The 13887-nt window shown below is 42.2% G+C and overlaps 1 protein-coding gene across 2 annotated transcripts in view; it reads right to left on the minus strand.

Annotated features, from left to right (window-relative positions):
• Window positions 1–538: 538 nt before the first annotated feature.
• The window catches only part of CENPF (centromere protein F), a 64777-nt gene continuing 51428 nt past the window's right edge, over window positions 539–13887 (minus strand). Inside the window, exons 14-19 of one of the 2 annotated variants that reach the window (XM_034666853.1) lie at window positions 13101–13277; window positions 12598–12759; window positions 10077–10239; window positions 8232–8705; window positions 6626–6804; window positions 539–1586 (exon numbers count right to left, since the gene is read on the minus strand). In XM_034666853.1, the coding sequence (XP_034522744.1) occupies window positions 1383–1586; window positions 6626–6804; window positions 8232–8705; window positions 10077–10239; window positions 12598–12759; window positions 13101–13277 (1359 nt within the window). In that variant the 3' untranslated portion in view covers window positions 539–1382. The remainder of the gene's footprint in view (window positions 1587–6625; window positions 6805–8231; window positions 8706–10076; window positions 10240–12597; window positions 12760–13100; window positions 13278–13887) is intronic. The other variant, XM_002920959.4, reaches the window with a different exon arrangement.

A 13887-nucleotide genomic window follows, 5' to 3' on the forward strand; every position in this document is an offset into this window, starting at 1 on the left:
GTTTATACATCAGTCTGAACTGAAAGCCAAGAGCAAATTCTTTCACCAGCTCATGTCCTGGAAAAGTTTTTTACCCTGATTCAAGGACAAAAGGACTTGTTCCAAAGTTTTGGGATTTGATATGGCTCATAATGCCTGCATATTTCCAAACTCTGTCATCAATAAATGAGCTGGAAAATACCACATATTTGTATCTTTTCTGATGCAATTTAATGGGTACACACAATGTGACAAGCACTGGCTGGACGTATTATTCCTGTATAATTCCTATATAATCTTGTGACCCACATTCCAAATCACGTCTTTTAATATAACTGAATATGTTCACTAAATATACTAATATCATTTGTTAAAGCTCTTCTTTTTAAGATTTATCTGATCGAGAGAGAGAGAGAGAGAGTGCGCACGAGCACAGGCAGGAGAAGGGACAGAGGGAGAAGCAGGCTCCCCGCTGAGCAGGGAGCCCGATGCAGGACTCAATCCCAGGACGCTGAGATCATGACCTGAGCCGAAGGCAGCCGCTTAACCGACTGACCCACCCAGGCGCCCCAAAACTCTTTTACTTTTATAAGAGGCTGTTGACATTAGCAAGAAATAGTACCAATGCTCAGAATGCATTTATACATAGAATCATTTTTACAGAAAAGTGATTTTTTTATTAGGAAAAAATGCCCTATTTTAATACAATGTCGCTGTTTATGAGAATGCACACTAAAAGAACTGCAACAAATTGGTCTTAGGAAAAAACAGTACAGTGACAGAAAGCTTGATACAGTGTATCTTCCAGGAGCCTGAAAAGCCGGCCCAGTGCAAACACACACACAACTTACGTGACTTATGTACAGGTTATATCGGCAAACATTTAGAAAACACACTGGAAGACAAGGATGCGCACGTCCGCGTGGTGTGTGTGTATGTGTGCATGATTTTCCTCCATGGTACTTGACTAAAAGAAATTCTTGATCTAAAATTATTTCATGCCTAGCTGTACACATGGGAAATATAAAGCAAAAGTTTACATCTTCCTGGGAGCTTTCCGTTGGAAGCAGAGGCTGTATTTTGGACTCTTAGGGTGAAATCCACATACAGACAGAGGTCATTACATAGTGCTTGCCATTTAAGTGCAACATTACCAAAAAGCTTTATACAGCGCCATTTACACCACGGAAGAAAACTATCAATGGTGAGCTGGCGATCAGTGCTTTCGAACTGCTCCAGTACTTCTATAGGGGAGAGCTAAAGAGTACAATATATCTCGATTTATAAGGAAATGTTTTCTTCCCACTGATAACGTGCTCCCTGACTAAAGAAAAGTCTTTGCAGGCACACTGCCTTCTGGCCAAATACTGCCACCTGCCAAGGTCCTGACATACAAGGTCGCTTCACTGGACCCTACAGTTCTCACTGCTCTTGGACTCAGGGACAGCTTCTGGGCTGGGGGCGAGCCGGCCTCGCTTGGCCCTCAGGCCTTCCCTGGGGCTGTTAGCTGGACTTCTCTCAGGAAGGTTACTGACCGAGGGAGATCTCATGATGGGTTCTCGGAATGGGGCGCTTGAATCCGCTGGGCTTTGTTGAGCAACTTTGACCTGTAACAAAGCATCTGTGTTAGAGGTTTAAATCACATTCACATTTCTACAACATGAAAATAAAGTGCTTCTGTCACCAAATTTTAAGTTAAATCCCTCTGCAGGTGTTGTACACAGCTTTACCATTTCTTCTTCACTGAGAAAAGGCCCCACCTAACAGAGACTGGGCGGGCGTCCGACGTGAACTCTCATGAGTCACCTTGCAAACACCTTTGATGGCCAAAAAAGACTCACTCTCAAGGCTAGTATGACATTCTTAGATCAGAAGGTAAGCTTTTGAGGGCAAAGACTATGTCCTCCTGACCGTTATATCCCTAGTGCCCAGAATAGGCTTGGTTACCTGGCAAATTTCAATATACGCCTGAGTGAGAACCCAAACCAGCTTTCACTCAGCCTAAGTGAACCCTGCTGTCATTCAGATGAATGAGATCTAAATGAGAAAGACTACCTTCAGAGGATGGGAGCTTTATTTACAACATTTGAAAGACCTAGAACCTTGTCCTCATATATCGTCATTTTAAACATTCTACTTACATTTTTTTAAAGGATTATTTATTTGAGAGAGAGAGAGAGCATGAGCAGGTGGGAGGGGCAGAGGGAGAAGCATACTCCCCGCTGAGCAGGGAACCCCACGCACAACTTGATCTCAGGACCCTGAGATCATGACCTGAGCTGAAGGCAGACGCTTAACCAACTGAGCCACCCAGATGGCCCTCATCTTATATATTTGTTTCATTTTCATACTGAATTTGGATTATAGCAGAATAAATAATCAAATCCTTTCTGATGCCCTGCCTTTGAGGAGGAAGTGGGATCTCAGAAAATGTGAGGCTTTGGGACACCTGGGTGGCTCAGTCGATTAAGCATCTGCCTTCAGTTCAGGTCATGATTCCAGGGTCCTGGGATCAAGGTCTGCACCGGACTCCCCGCTCAGCGGGGAGCCTGCTTCTCCCTTTGCCTGCCGCTTCCCCTGCTTGTGTTCTCTCTCTCTCTGTCTGATAAATAAATAAATAAAATCTTCAAAAAAAGGGGAGGGGAGGGGAGGAGAGGGCAGGGGAGCGGAGTGGAGGGGAGGGGGAGAAGGGAAAGGAAGGGTAGGCAAGGGAAGAAAGAAAGAATGTGAAACTTTAAAAGAGGGCAGGGTAGCTGGTAGAGTCAAGAGTTTCTGAGGTTTATACAGTCATGACAGAAGATATGGGGTCGGGAAAGAGAAAGAGGAGCAAGACAGATGAATGATAGAAAAGCTTCATTTAGCCAATGTTACGGGCAAGAGCGGAGGATTCCAGCAGGAAGATCTTTAAAAGGTAAAGAGGAAGGGCACTCTTAACAAGGGCAACCCGTGTTCAGTCCCTGCAGGGAGAAGGAGCTCTTGTGACAAAGAGCAACGGGCTCCAGTGGCCTCCTTCCGAAGCAGCAAGAAAAAAGAATGGAAATATTTCCCCATTTATATTCTTTCCATAGGAAGTATGGGGTTTTAAAAGGCAGCTAAATACTTTTCATTACAGAAGACATAGTAAACCTGGCCAACAGATCAAATCCTTGGAAAGCTTGCCTCTAACTCAGATTATATGCAGGACACTTAAAAGGAGCAGCCTCTCAGGATCAGGACTTAGTGGAAAATTACCATCCATGGAAAGTTAAAGGAAAAAACAGAGTTTTACCGGCACTCTTTTTTTTTTTTTTTTAAGTAGAAAGTGATACAAAAGACAGGCATTTCCCTTGAACCCATCGGATGCAGGAAAGTCAGATCCTCAGGTTCACCATTTAAAAAAGAGAGAAAGAGAGAGAGCGAGATCACTCACACTGGGAAAAGAATATCTGAGCCAGTAAAACTCTTTCTTAATCCCAACGAAATAGCCAAAGCCCACCCATTGTCTTCCCCCTCTAGACTCAATTTCTCTATACTGAACTAAGGAAATTATAGTCTGTGATCAGTTTAAACCGTGAATTTGATCCTCATGTTGGTCAGTTAGCCTCAGACTTGTCTCTAGAAGTAGATAAGGTCCAATTCACCAAGTATTTGAACTATTAAGTGTAGGGACACCCGGATGGCTCAGTTGGTTAAGTGTCTGCCTTCAGCTCAGGTCATGATCCAGGTGCTGGGATGGAGTCCCGCGGCAGGCCCCTACCCTGACTGTCCTACAAACTCCGTCTGCATCCGCAGTGGCCAGAGGACAAGCACAGATGGCTCAGTGAAAATGAACCTCATTCAGAGTAAGAAACACAAGGCCCCGCTAGGCCGCGGACCGACGCCGTGGTGACGGCATCACCATCATCCTCCACAATTTAGAGGCAGGTCCTCGGGCACCGACCACCAACCCCAGGTTCAGGTCAAGTCTGTAATCACGACTCGCTTGTCCCCAGCAAACGAGGAGCTCCTGGGCTTACTCATCCCAGCGACATCACAGAGAATGATCCTCACCGACTTCGCATCTCCCCCCTTGAACCCGACAGGTGTCACTAAAGGTCCTGCTAAATGACCTAGGGAAATGTCTCTCTCAGACCTCAGCCAGGCCCTTCCGGCAAGCGCTCATCATCCCGCGTTTCTAAGCAACTGCTTCTGGAAAAGATACACCTTGGCGCTCTCAACCTGAATGATGAAATTTGCTTAACTGATGTGGTAAGCATTTCATAGAAAATGCTGAATTAAATTAAAAATCAATAGGCTGGGTTTTGAAGAGTTTGCATCTAACCACGAAGTCTCCTGTGACCTCCTCTCAAGAGGAACCAGCCCCCATTCATTTGCACAAGTGCACAAAAGTGCTTCGCGATTCATAACGGCTGGCACTCGCTGTAGCCCTGAGCCGGAGCACCGAACGAATGCAAATCGGCAGGAAACCATGGTTACGCCTCTGGACTCAACAGGCTCCAAGCAGCGTGGAAAGCAGGCCCCCTAGTGTCGCTCGCTCCTGGATAGTAAGTCTGAACGCTGCATGGAAACTGCCTTTGCACCGAGTCCTCATAAAAGAAGAAAAAAATGACCTAAGTGGTGACTTCATGAGAGGATTTCCTAACATACCTTTAAACATCTTCTATCATAATCACTTTAGGACAACATTAGCAGCTCCAGTCATTCAACAAACTAGCGGCTGAATGCCAGACCCTGTGCCAGACACGAGGACACAGGGAAACCGGAATCACCATCCAGAACCTTACAGTCCTCATCCCGCAGCTCAGAAGGCAGCTGTCTAAGCAAGGAGCGACAATAAAGCGAGCCACCTTAAAAGGTCGAAGTAGGGTCCTATGTACGTGTCAAGATTTTCCGTTTTAAGAGAGCCAAACAAATACTTCATTTCATCTTCAGAAGTGTGACACAAGCAGGAATGGGTTAGCTTGTATGCAGGGGTGAGGAGTGGCTCCCACTCAGCCGCCCATCTAAGGAAATGGCACAGCCTACACCAGAACCCAGACCCGATGTGCAGGTCAGGACTTAGCTGGGGGTGGAGAGCTTTGGGTCAGGCTTGGAAGCTTCCCTCTCTAGGAACACTGGTTGCTTTTGGGAAAAGAAGCTGTTCTTACGGTCGCTGGAAAGTCAAGCCCTACTCCAGCACACTCGCCAGTGTTCTGCTGTTACCAGCATTCAAAAGGTAGATCCAAGTGTGAAGGAGTGAGAGGAAGGAAGGAAGGAAGGAAGGAAGGAAGGAAGGAAGGAAGGAAGGAAGAAAGAAAGAAAGAAAGAAAGAAAGAAAGAAAGAAAGAAAGAAAGAAAGAAAGAAAGAAAGAAAGAAAGAAAAAGAAAAGTGGGGTTTGGGGTGGGGGCAGGATTTGCACACAATGGTCAATATTTCTAATACAAGTAATGGATGGACCTGTTTTAATAAGTGAAAGAGAACCTCAGACCCTTCTTCCTCACCCCTGAATTAATAAAAATTTTATTACGATGCAAGTTTTGAAAAAACTTAATACTAGGTATACATTCCTTAATGCTTACGGCTCTTATACAACAACAGAACAAACATTTACAAATACGTTCTTGTTTTGATGCAGCTAATCCCCAATGTCTTTCTTATTTTGGTATCTAAAATCCTAATGACCATGCCCACTCACTTAAAGAATTATTACATGACACAAATAGGGGTTACGACACTTTCAGAGCTTTGTCTCTGGGTCAAGATACTCACATTGCATAGTTAAGTGAGCAAAGTAATAAGTGAGCAATAAGTGAGCAATCAAAGTAAAATCATAAAACTTTTAGAATTCTTAGAGCTATTCCAGCAACTTCCAACAATGTTCCTGTGACCCCTTGTTTGAGAAACACTGGGGAGAAGAACAAGACTGTGCAAGTGAAAGATAATGTTATAACCCTGAGCAGGTTAGATCTTTATGAACTTTACTTTCTCCTTTCTTCTATAATACTTCTGTAATACTTTATTGTACCGTGAGTACAATAAAATGCATATACTTTGCATACATAATGCTAGTGTATCTTATGGTATAATAAAGATCTGCAAAGCCAATATTCTCGATGCTTTAAATAACATTTACTGGGCCGTTTGCAAGGTACACAGAGGTCACTGAGATCATAGCTCTGCCATCAACAATCAAAATAGAGCAATGTGTCAACAGAGCTCCTTTCTTTAGATGTCTACTGAAATATTTGCTTTTTGTAAAGTAAAGGAGTAAAAAAGTTAGGAAAAAAAGAATTGGCAGCTGGGGGGCCAAAGAGTTAGAGGAAAAAGTGTGAAACAAGCAATGAGCAATGCCTGTGGCCAAAAAAAAGACAACCTCTTCAATTCCTTCAATGTACTGCTTAACACATGCTTACAAACCCTTTGAGTTCCGATCTATGATTTCTCCTCATTTAACATTTTCCATCCAACTCTAAGTGGCCTGTTGGATCAAGGAGGAGACTGTAGGTGCAGGATAATGTAATGTTTATCCTCGGGTCGGCTCACTACTGTCCTCAGGACTGGCTTACTTACACTGATTGGAGAAGAAGGTCAGACTTTAAAGAGCTCCTGAGTCAGTGTCAGACCCTTGCCCGATAACACTGTAATTTCCCGGATTTGGGACAGCAGGGACACATTCCTAGGAGTTACCTTCTGTGATCTGCTGCCACCAGCTGTTGGCTGGGAGGTCTCAGCATGATTTTCTTTGTTGAGACTTAGTGGGGATGTTGCTAACTTTTGTGCAGCCAGGCGGGGGCTGGTCCGAGTCGGCATGGTTGTTCTCCGCAGGACATACGGGCTTGCCTTTCCCGTTGGGATATCAGCAAACCCTAAGGGCAAAAAAGGCTGGCTGTCAATATTGCTAAGTCCAACTGAATGTATAATGTAAACAATAGGTATCAGGTGAAGTTCTCACCAATATAAGAGTAACTCCAGAAACACTTTCTGCCAGCCACAGCTGACAAGAGATTGACTTCACAGTTGCTAAATCAAACAAGTAACCAGTGGGTTTTCTCTTACCAGACACACAAGAAAACACAATGGAAAAGGGAAAATAACATTAAACAGAAAAATTTTTTCCCCTGCTTCTTCTTCTAATTAGATGTCTTAACTCTCATTTTTCTAAGATCTGAAGAACATACCAGCAAGCCTTCCCATAAAATCTGGACTGGAGATAAAAAGGGAGGATCAAATAGAAAGGGGGTGGGAAGCCAGCTCTTGTTTAAAACAAGGAAAGGTAAAATGGTAACAGCCCCTGCTACTCAGGCAGAGACTAGGTGGGAGGAGACAGCCGACCCCGTAAAAGAGGGATTTCACCGTCTGCTCACACAGTCTCCCTCCACAGTGCGAGTGGACATGACTGGAGGTACGTAAGAGGAGAAAGTCAATCCCAATGACACTAATGGTTGGCATGTCACACACACTCCAGAGCCGTGCTGATGGCTAACTAAAGCAGCATTTGTTTTTGCGTTTAACCCTTTAATTATAAATAAAAAGCAGTAATGAGAAAGAGATGCTACTTTGGGGCCAGGCTTCCTAAGGGCCAGTCACTCAGAATAGTGCTCCTCAAATCATCTACAGCAAAGACTCAGTGTTGATATTTCTTTGAGGGAAAGGGGTGGGGGGTGATTTCCAACCTGCTGTGGAATGATAACTTCTGCATAACACAAGAATGAACCAACAGAAAACTCAGGATGTGTTTGCATGTTGCAACGAGGTCAAATTGCTATGAAAATTTCTCAACTCTTACTCTTGATTTCTGAACATGACTTTTTTTGGTCACAGACCAGTAATAAACTGTGCCTAGACTGGCCCCGGTCCCTGGGACACAGTTTAAGGATCACTGGGTTTAAATTAAGAAAATAAAAAGCTGTTTAGTGGCTCCAACCAAGGGGGCCCATCCCCCAGCTCACTTCCTACCCGGGTGAGATGTGGACTAAAGGTGAAAAAGCTTGAAGAATGTCCTCAATTTGGGGATTTTTCGCCAGAGAAACATCAAATTCCAAACAGGTTTTGAATAGTCATTTTTGAAATCTTCTAGCACATTTTGTGTTGTAACATGAGTCATTAGATCCTAGCCCTTTTCTCATGCAGAAAGGAAAATACACCTTCCCAATTTAAAGGTGGACTGTTGTTTCTGAAGATCGTTTAGTACTGTTTTACAGTAATCGAGAACGTAAACGCTCCTGTCTTTTGTATGCGGGTTTCTATAGGGAATTTCAAAAGAACACAAATGATTTTGCTTTTAAATGCCTACCTTTCCTTACAACTTCTGGAAGTCCTTCTGGCTCAAACTCAGTGTCTCTGGCATCCTCTGCGGGGTGAATACCACTTTTGACTGCTTTCCTACTCTTCTTCGAAAATGTCTCTGGGGTAGAAGGCGCTGTGCCTCTGCCATCTTCCCGAATCCCAGTGGACCTTTGCCTTTTGCCTGAAGCTTTACTTTGGCTGGATGACAACTTCTTTTCAGTAGCAGAAGGGGCTGGAGAGGCTTCTGGAACAACTGAATTTAGCAAAGGAGAATGCTGGAGATTAAGTTTAGACTGTGAACTCAGACGTGCAACTTGTGTCTCCAGCATCTCTTTGGCTTTCTCTAACTTCTCGTGGCTTATGAGCAGGGAACAGTACTTGTCCAGATATTCATCGGCCTCCTTATTTTTTTCTTCAAGAGTTTCTTTCAGTTCTTTTATCTCAGCCATTAATTCCTCTACATTAGAATCCACAACAGTACCTGTCAAAAATAAAGTGACACACCGTACGTCACTTGACGCTTCTCTAATCAACACTGGGCATCATAAAGCAGATAAGCTCAAGTTTGTTCTTTGATTTTTGCTTAAGAGAAGTGGGGGACATATACCTGTATGTGTTCTTATAGATCAAACAACTCTTGTTTGGGAGGGATCATATCAAGGTACATATTCTAGTAGATTACATGACTTTCATTAAGATAGCTTAAATAAAAACCATCAAAATCTCAAACTCGTATTCCAGCCACCCCGTCAAAACTTCCTTGCAGTTCATATGAGATCAGATGAATTCATTGATCTCATCCCCAATTTTCCCCTGTCCATTCTTTTCCAGCATAAGTGAATGAACAATAAAAGTTGGTAAAGAATATGAAGCCTGGTGGAATAGCTTTGGGCAACAGAAGAGGGTTAGTGACAAGACAAGTCAAAAACAGCTCTGAAAACCATTTTTAAGCAATGGAGGATCTGATGGACAAGTGCTTGGGGGATGCTTCAAAGGTGGGAGTCCTGGTCAACTTGTAGCTGGCCATGGTTGGCACCAAATCCATTGGAAAAATTCCCTGAATCCACAATATACTCCAAATGCTCTTCTCAGCAGGGAAGATCACTGACCCCCCCCATGCGAAGCTGTGGTCGAGAAGGTCCCTCATACTATACTTGCGATCATCTTTCCACACAGTGAAAGCATTCTACTCCGAAGACACAAGTGGAAAAAAGTGATAATGACAGTTGCCATTTCTTTTTTATTTTACTTCCACACCCAAACATATAGCCCCTAAGCCTTCCATTTAATTGACCCACGAGGATGGGCCAAGGACAACCAGAATCAGCTGCTGATAAACCACCAATGCCAGCTCAGAACGTCGATCTGCCTTTGACGTAGGGGCTGCATAAATGGACATCCACATGAAAACTCTTCTAGGAACAGCTCATTAGCAAAAAGTGCTGCCAGTTTTTTGTATGTTTTGTAGAACAGAAGATACAATAATTCTATTTCAAAATGCAGACTTCATTCTGAATCCTATTAATCCCATGACCCTAAACTGAGCACAAAATGTAGAAACTGGAAAATGGATAACTGCTGGAAATCGATACGCAGTAACAGAACACCGCGCCGGCTGTGATGAGCACCGGGTGTTGTACGCAACTAACGAATCGTTGAACGCTACATCAAAAACTAACCATGTGCTATATGGCGGCCAACTGAACATAATGAAAATAAATAAATAAAACTGAAACAGAACAAAACAAAAAAACACAGCACTGAAAACATTTCTGTGCCTACACACCATACGTGTATGGTTTCACTAGTGGAAAAGAGTTTTGGATCGTGGATGTGCCCAATTAATGGCTACCTGTCTTTTGTTTCTCTTGTGCAGCTTCCAGGTGAGACAGCTCTTTCTGCAACATCTCCTTCTCCTCTTCCAGCTGTTTACAGGATTTGATCAACAATTTTATTTTCCCCTGGGCACGTTCATTTTCCTTCTTCAACTGATTTGTATATTTTACGTTGTCTGCCTACGAAACAAAACCTTGAATTTAAAGCCTTGAATTTCTTTGTATGAGCATTTGGGAAAATAATCGTGAGATACAATTAAGAATCATATATTATAAATTTAAGAATTATGATGTTCAGAATATACCAATTCATCTTCTCTATTGGTTTCCTAGGTCTCCCCAGTAGACACTGTGGTTTTGTCACTTTCTGAGTATCGGCAAGCCTAAATCTTGGTTCCTGAGATAGTGTTCTATTAAGGAGCCCACCGTGTCTGGGTTTGTCCAATGGGAATCACACCTGGGGGGTTAGAATGGGAGATATGTGGGCGTATTCTTGGTGGGTCAAAACTTCTTGATAATAGGGGTGCCTAGGTGATGCACTCAGTTGAGCAGCTGACTCTTGGTTTCGGCTCAGGTCCTGATCTCCGGGTCATGAGATCGAGCCCTACGTTGAGCTCCCTGCTCAATGCAGAGTCTGCTGGAGATTCTTTCCCCTCCCTCTGCCCCTCCCCTCTGCGTCTTCGCTCTGTCTCTCTCAAATAAATAAATCTTAAAAAAAAAAAAAAAAAAAGCAAAATTTCTCAATGACAGAACTGTGTCTCCATTTGTAGTCCATGCCATTGCACAATTTCAATACCCAAGATGGCATTTGTCTTGGTGACACCCAGTGAAGGCCCAATAATATTATGGCTCACAATACTTAAACTCTACAGTTGCTCAAATAGAAAACGAATGGAATGGTGGGAGAATGATGGCATCATACGCGTCTCAGGAGTACAAGTTCACAATTCCTTAACCATATCTGCAAATTCCAAACAAAAGCTCAGACAATGATTTAGAGGAAAAACCTGACCTGAACAGATACAGAACTATTTATATATAGTCTTTATTTATCCCACCTTGTGAGACTAGTCCTACAATTTGTTGCAGAAATATGAATTTGATTATGAAGTATTACCCCATACCTTGTGGGGATATTATGTAATATATGACACATGAATTGTATTACGTAATATCTAAAAAATGCAGACTTCTAAAATAAGCTAGTTCTACGAGTTTCCGTAAGAGATCATGAACATACAAAGGCAGATCAAACTATTTAATAAAAAAAAAAAAAAGAACCTGAGCATCACATTCATGTTCCAAGTAGATTTCGTTCTTTGTATATTATTTCATCTTGGAATAATATTAGCAGTTTTGCAAGAAATCTGCATTTTCAGGATTTTTATTTCTGATTCCAACCATAATTGGATTAGAGATCTATTTAATTCCATTTCAAAAGTGCTTATTAACTGGACCTCATTAAAATTACATGCAATCTGAATGGGCTCAACTAACAAGTCATTTTGTACACAGTATGTGTAAATATAGGCATTCCCCACAGAACTGTCAAAGATTAGACAAGCAGAAAGCATACCTGAAACTGAAATATCATTATATACCAATTTTACCTCAAGTTTTTTTAAAAGAGAGAAAGTGAGTAAATAAAAAAGTAGACCTGAAGCTCTTCTGTTATTAAACCTAACATGTTTCATTTTGTAGCAGCAGAACATTAGTGATCATGAATGTTATCCTGACTTTTCTTAGTTTATATTTTATTGGTATATTTCCTTCACCTTGAGAATTATTTAAGAGCTACAGACATAAGAAGTTTACCCCTACTTTTCTGTTTCAATGTATTGGATATACGATTATCCTAATTTTTGCAATTTAAATCACCTTTAAGTAAAGACCTTTGTAGGTATTTACCTCCCAGGTTTGTTATTATACATCCTGGATGGTATTCCTTATGAAAAATATCTGTAGGAATCAAAAAGCCTCTCTTTCTAAGAAGTAGAATTCCTGCAGCACCACCTATAAGACTACGGTTCACCTCTTTTTTTGGAAAGGAGAAAGTTTTATGATCCTTGCGTGCAGAGGAAGAGGAGAACGTACATAAGTGTGCACGACCAAGCACTCTGGTATACCTTGATCTCCCCATGAGCCACGGGAAAAGTGGGTTTGGTGATGGTAGTGAACTTAGGAGACCAATCAAGCAAGACCTTGGAATTACCCATGAAATTATTATCTACAGCTGGAGAGGCCTGTTCTAATCTGCTATCACCTCGATCTTCATATGAATCTAGAGAAAGTCTTTTACCATTTTCTAATTTGAGAAGATTCACGAGCAATGCATAAAGTTTATTCAAGCCGTGAGATCGCAGATCATCCACTGATTTTTAAAAAACAACTCAGCAGAGAACTGATGCTTTTATTTTTGACTACAAAAACAAAAAAATGTCACAACAATTGAAATGAAAGCATTAATTCCATGCGATGAAAACCACCATTACCTGTATGAATCATTCTAAGTCATGAAGCAATAAAAAAGGAACATACCTTGGTTTTCTTCAATTCTTCTAAAATCTGAGTGGTAGCTTTCAAAGAATTATTGAGTTCTTCTTTACTGGACTTTAAGAGATCGACCTCTGCCTTCTGCAAGCTGAGACATTCTTCCTGAGAAGACAGTTTCTCTCGATATGTCTGGATTTCCATTTCGTACTAGGATGAAAAAATGTTACTTTAGTCAGGAGGCTCAGCTAAAAAAATTTAAAGGAAACATACAATAAAGAAAACTGCTGTCCCAAGGACCATTTCAAATAGTCTTTGGACCCTGCTATTAATCTATTCCAAGATGAAAGAAAATATATTTTAAAAGCTCACATTGTAAAATAAGACCCGTGCGGTAACTGGGGAAGACAGTGCAGGTAATATGATGAGACCCTTTAGAAGACTGTATCACACAATAATGCAGAACATTGACCTTCTTGCAAAAAATGCCTCATTACCATGGTCAACTCACCACTCTCCGGCTCCTCCAGGAACCAAACCCCACTTTTTACCTGTTTGTTTGTATCCAGAAGCAGAGCCTGGTGTTTCTTTTCAGCTTCCTGCAGCTGTAGCTGATATTCAGCTCTTTCTTCTTGCACTTTCTCTTCCTTTTCCATCTGGTCCTTATGTATATAATCCAAACTCTTCTTCAATTCACTATTTTCTAGCATGAGCTCCTTCAATTGATCCTAATGAGAAAAGTAAAAAAATCACGGGAAAATAATTAGGAACTTGGGAAATACTGAGTACTAAAATGAAAAAAAGAAAACAAAAGAATTTACAGATACGACAAAATCTGTATAGAAGAGTGCTATAACCCTTAATGATGTACTCTCTTGAAATTGTGACTTCACCTCCAATGACAATTTCTTCTGCTCCAGCCCAACCATCCCCAAGGTCATATCCCCTGGGACCCCAGACTCTCTGAGAACCCAACTTCAGGTGAACCACTCTGGACCATACCCTCCAAGGCTTTCCAGGCTCGTTCACTGAAGTGCTTGCGTTGCACTAATTCCTTGACGTCATCAACAGCATCCCTACCACCCCCATCATTGCACTCAAGCCCCTCCAGACTTCCTTGACCAGCTTCGATTCCATGTTCTATCACTGTGAGAATTTCCTTCCAAATGCCCTCACCTCTTCTGCCCCTCTCTCCCTTCACTGTGTGAGACAGGCAAGACTCCAGCTCCGGAGGCTCCTGTGTTCTCCGTGCCTGATCCCAAATGACTGTTTCTACATGTCTCTATACACGAGCATCCACTTCCTCATCTCCCCTGACTCACGCCCTCCAACCTAGTT

The sequence above is a fragment of the Ailuropoda melanoleuca genome, chromosome 8, assembly GCF_002007445.2.
Source record: "Ailuropoda melanoleuca isolate Jingjing chromosome 8, ASM200744v2, whole genome shotgun sequence".
Classification (NCBI taxonomy): Eukaryota; Metazoa; Chordata; class Mammalia; order Carnivora; family Ursidae; genus Ailuropoda; species Ailuropoda melanoleuca.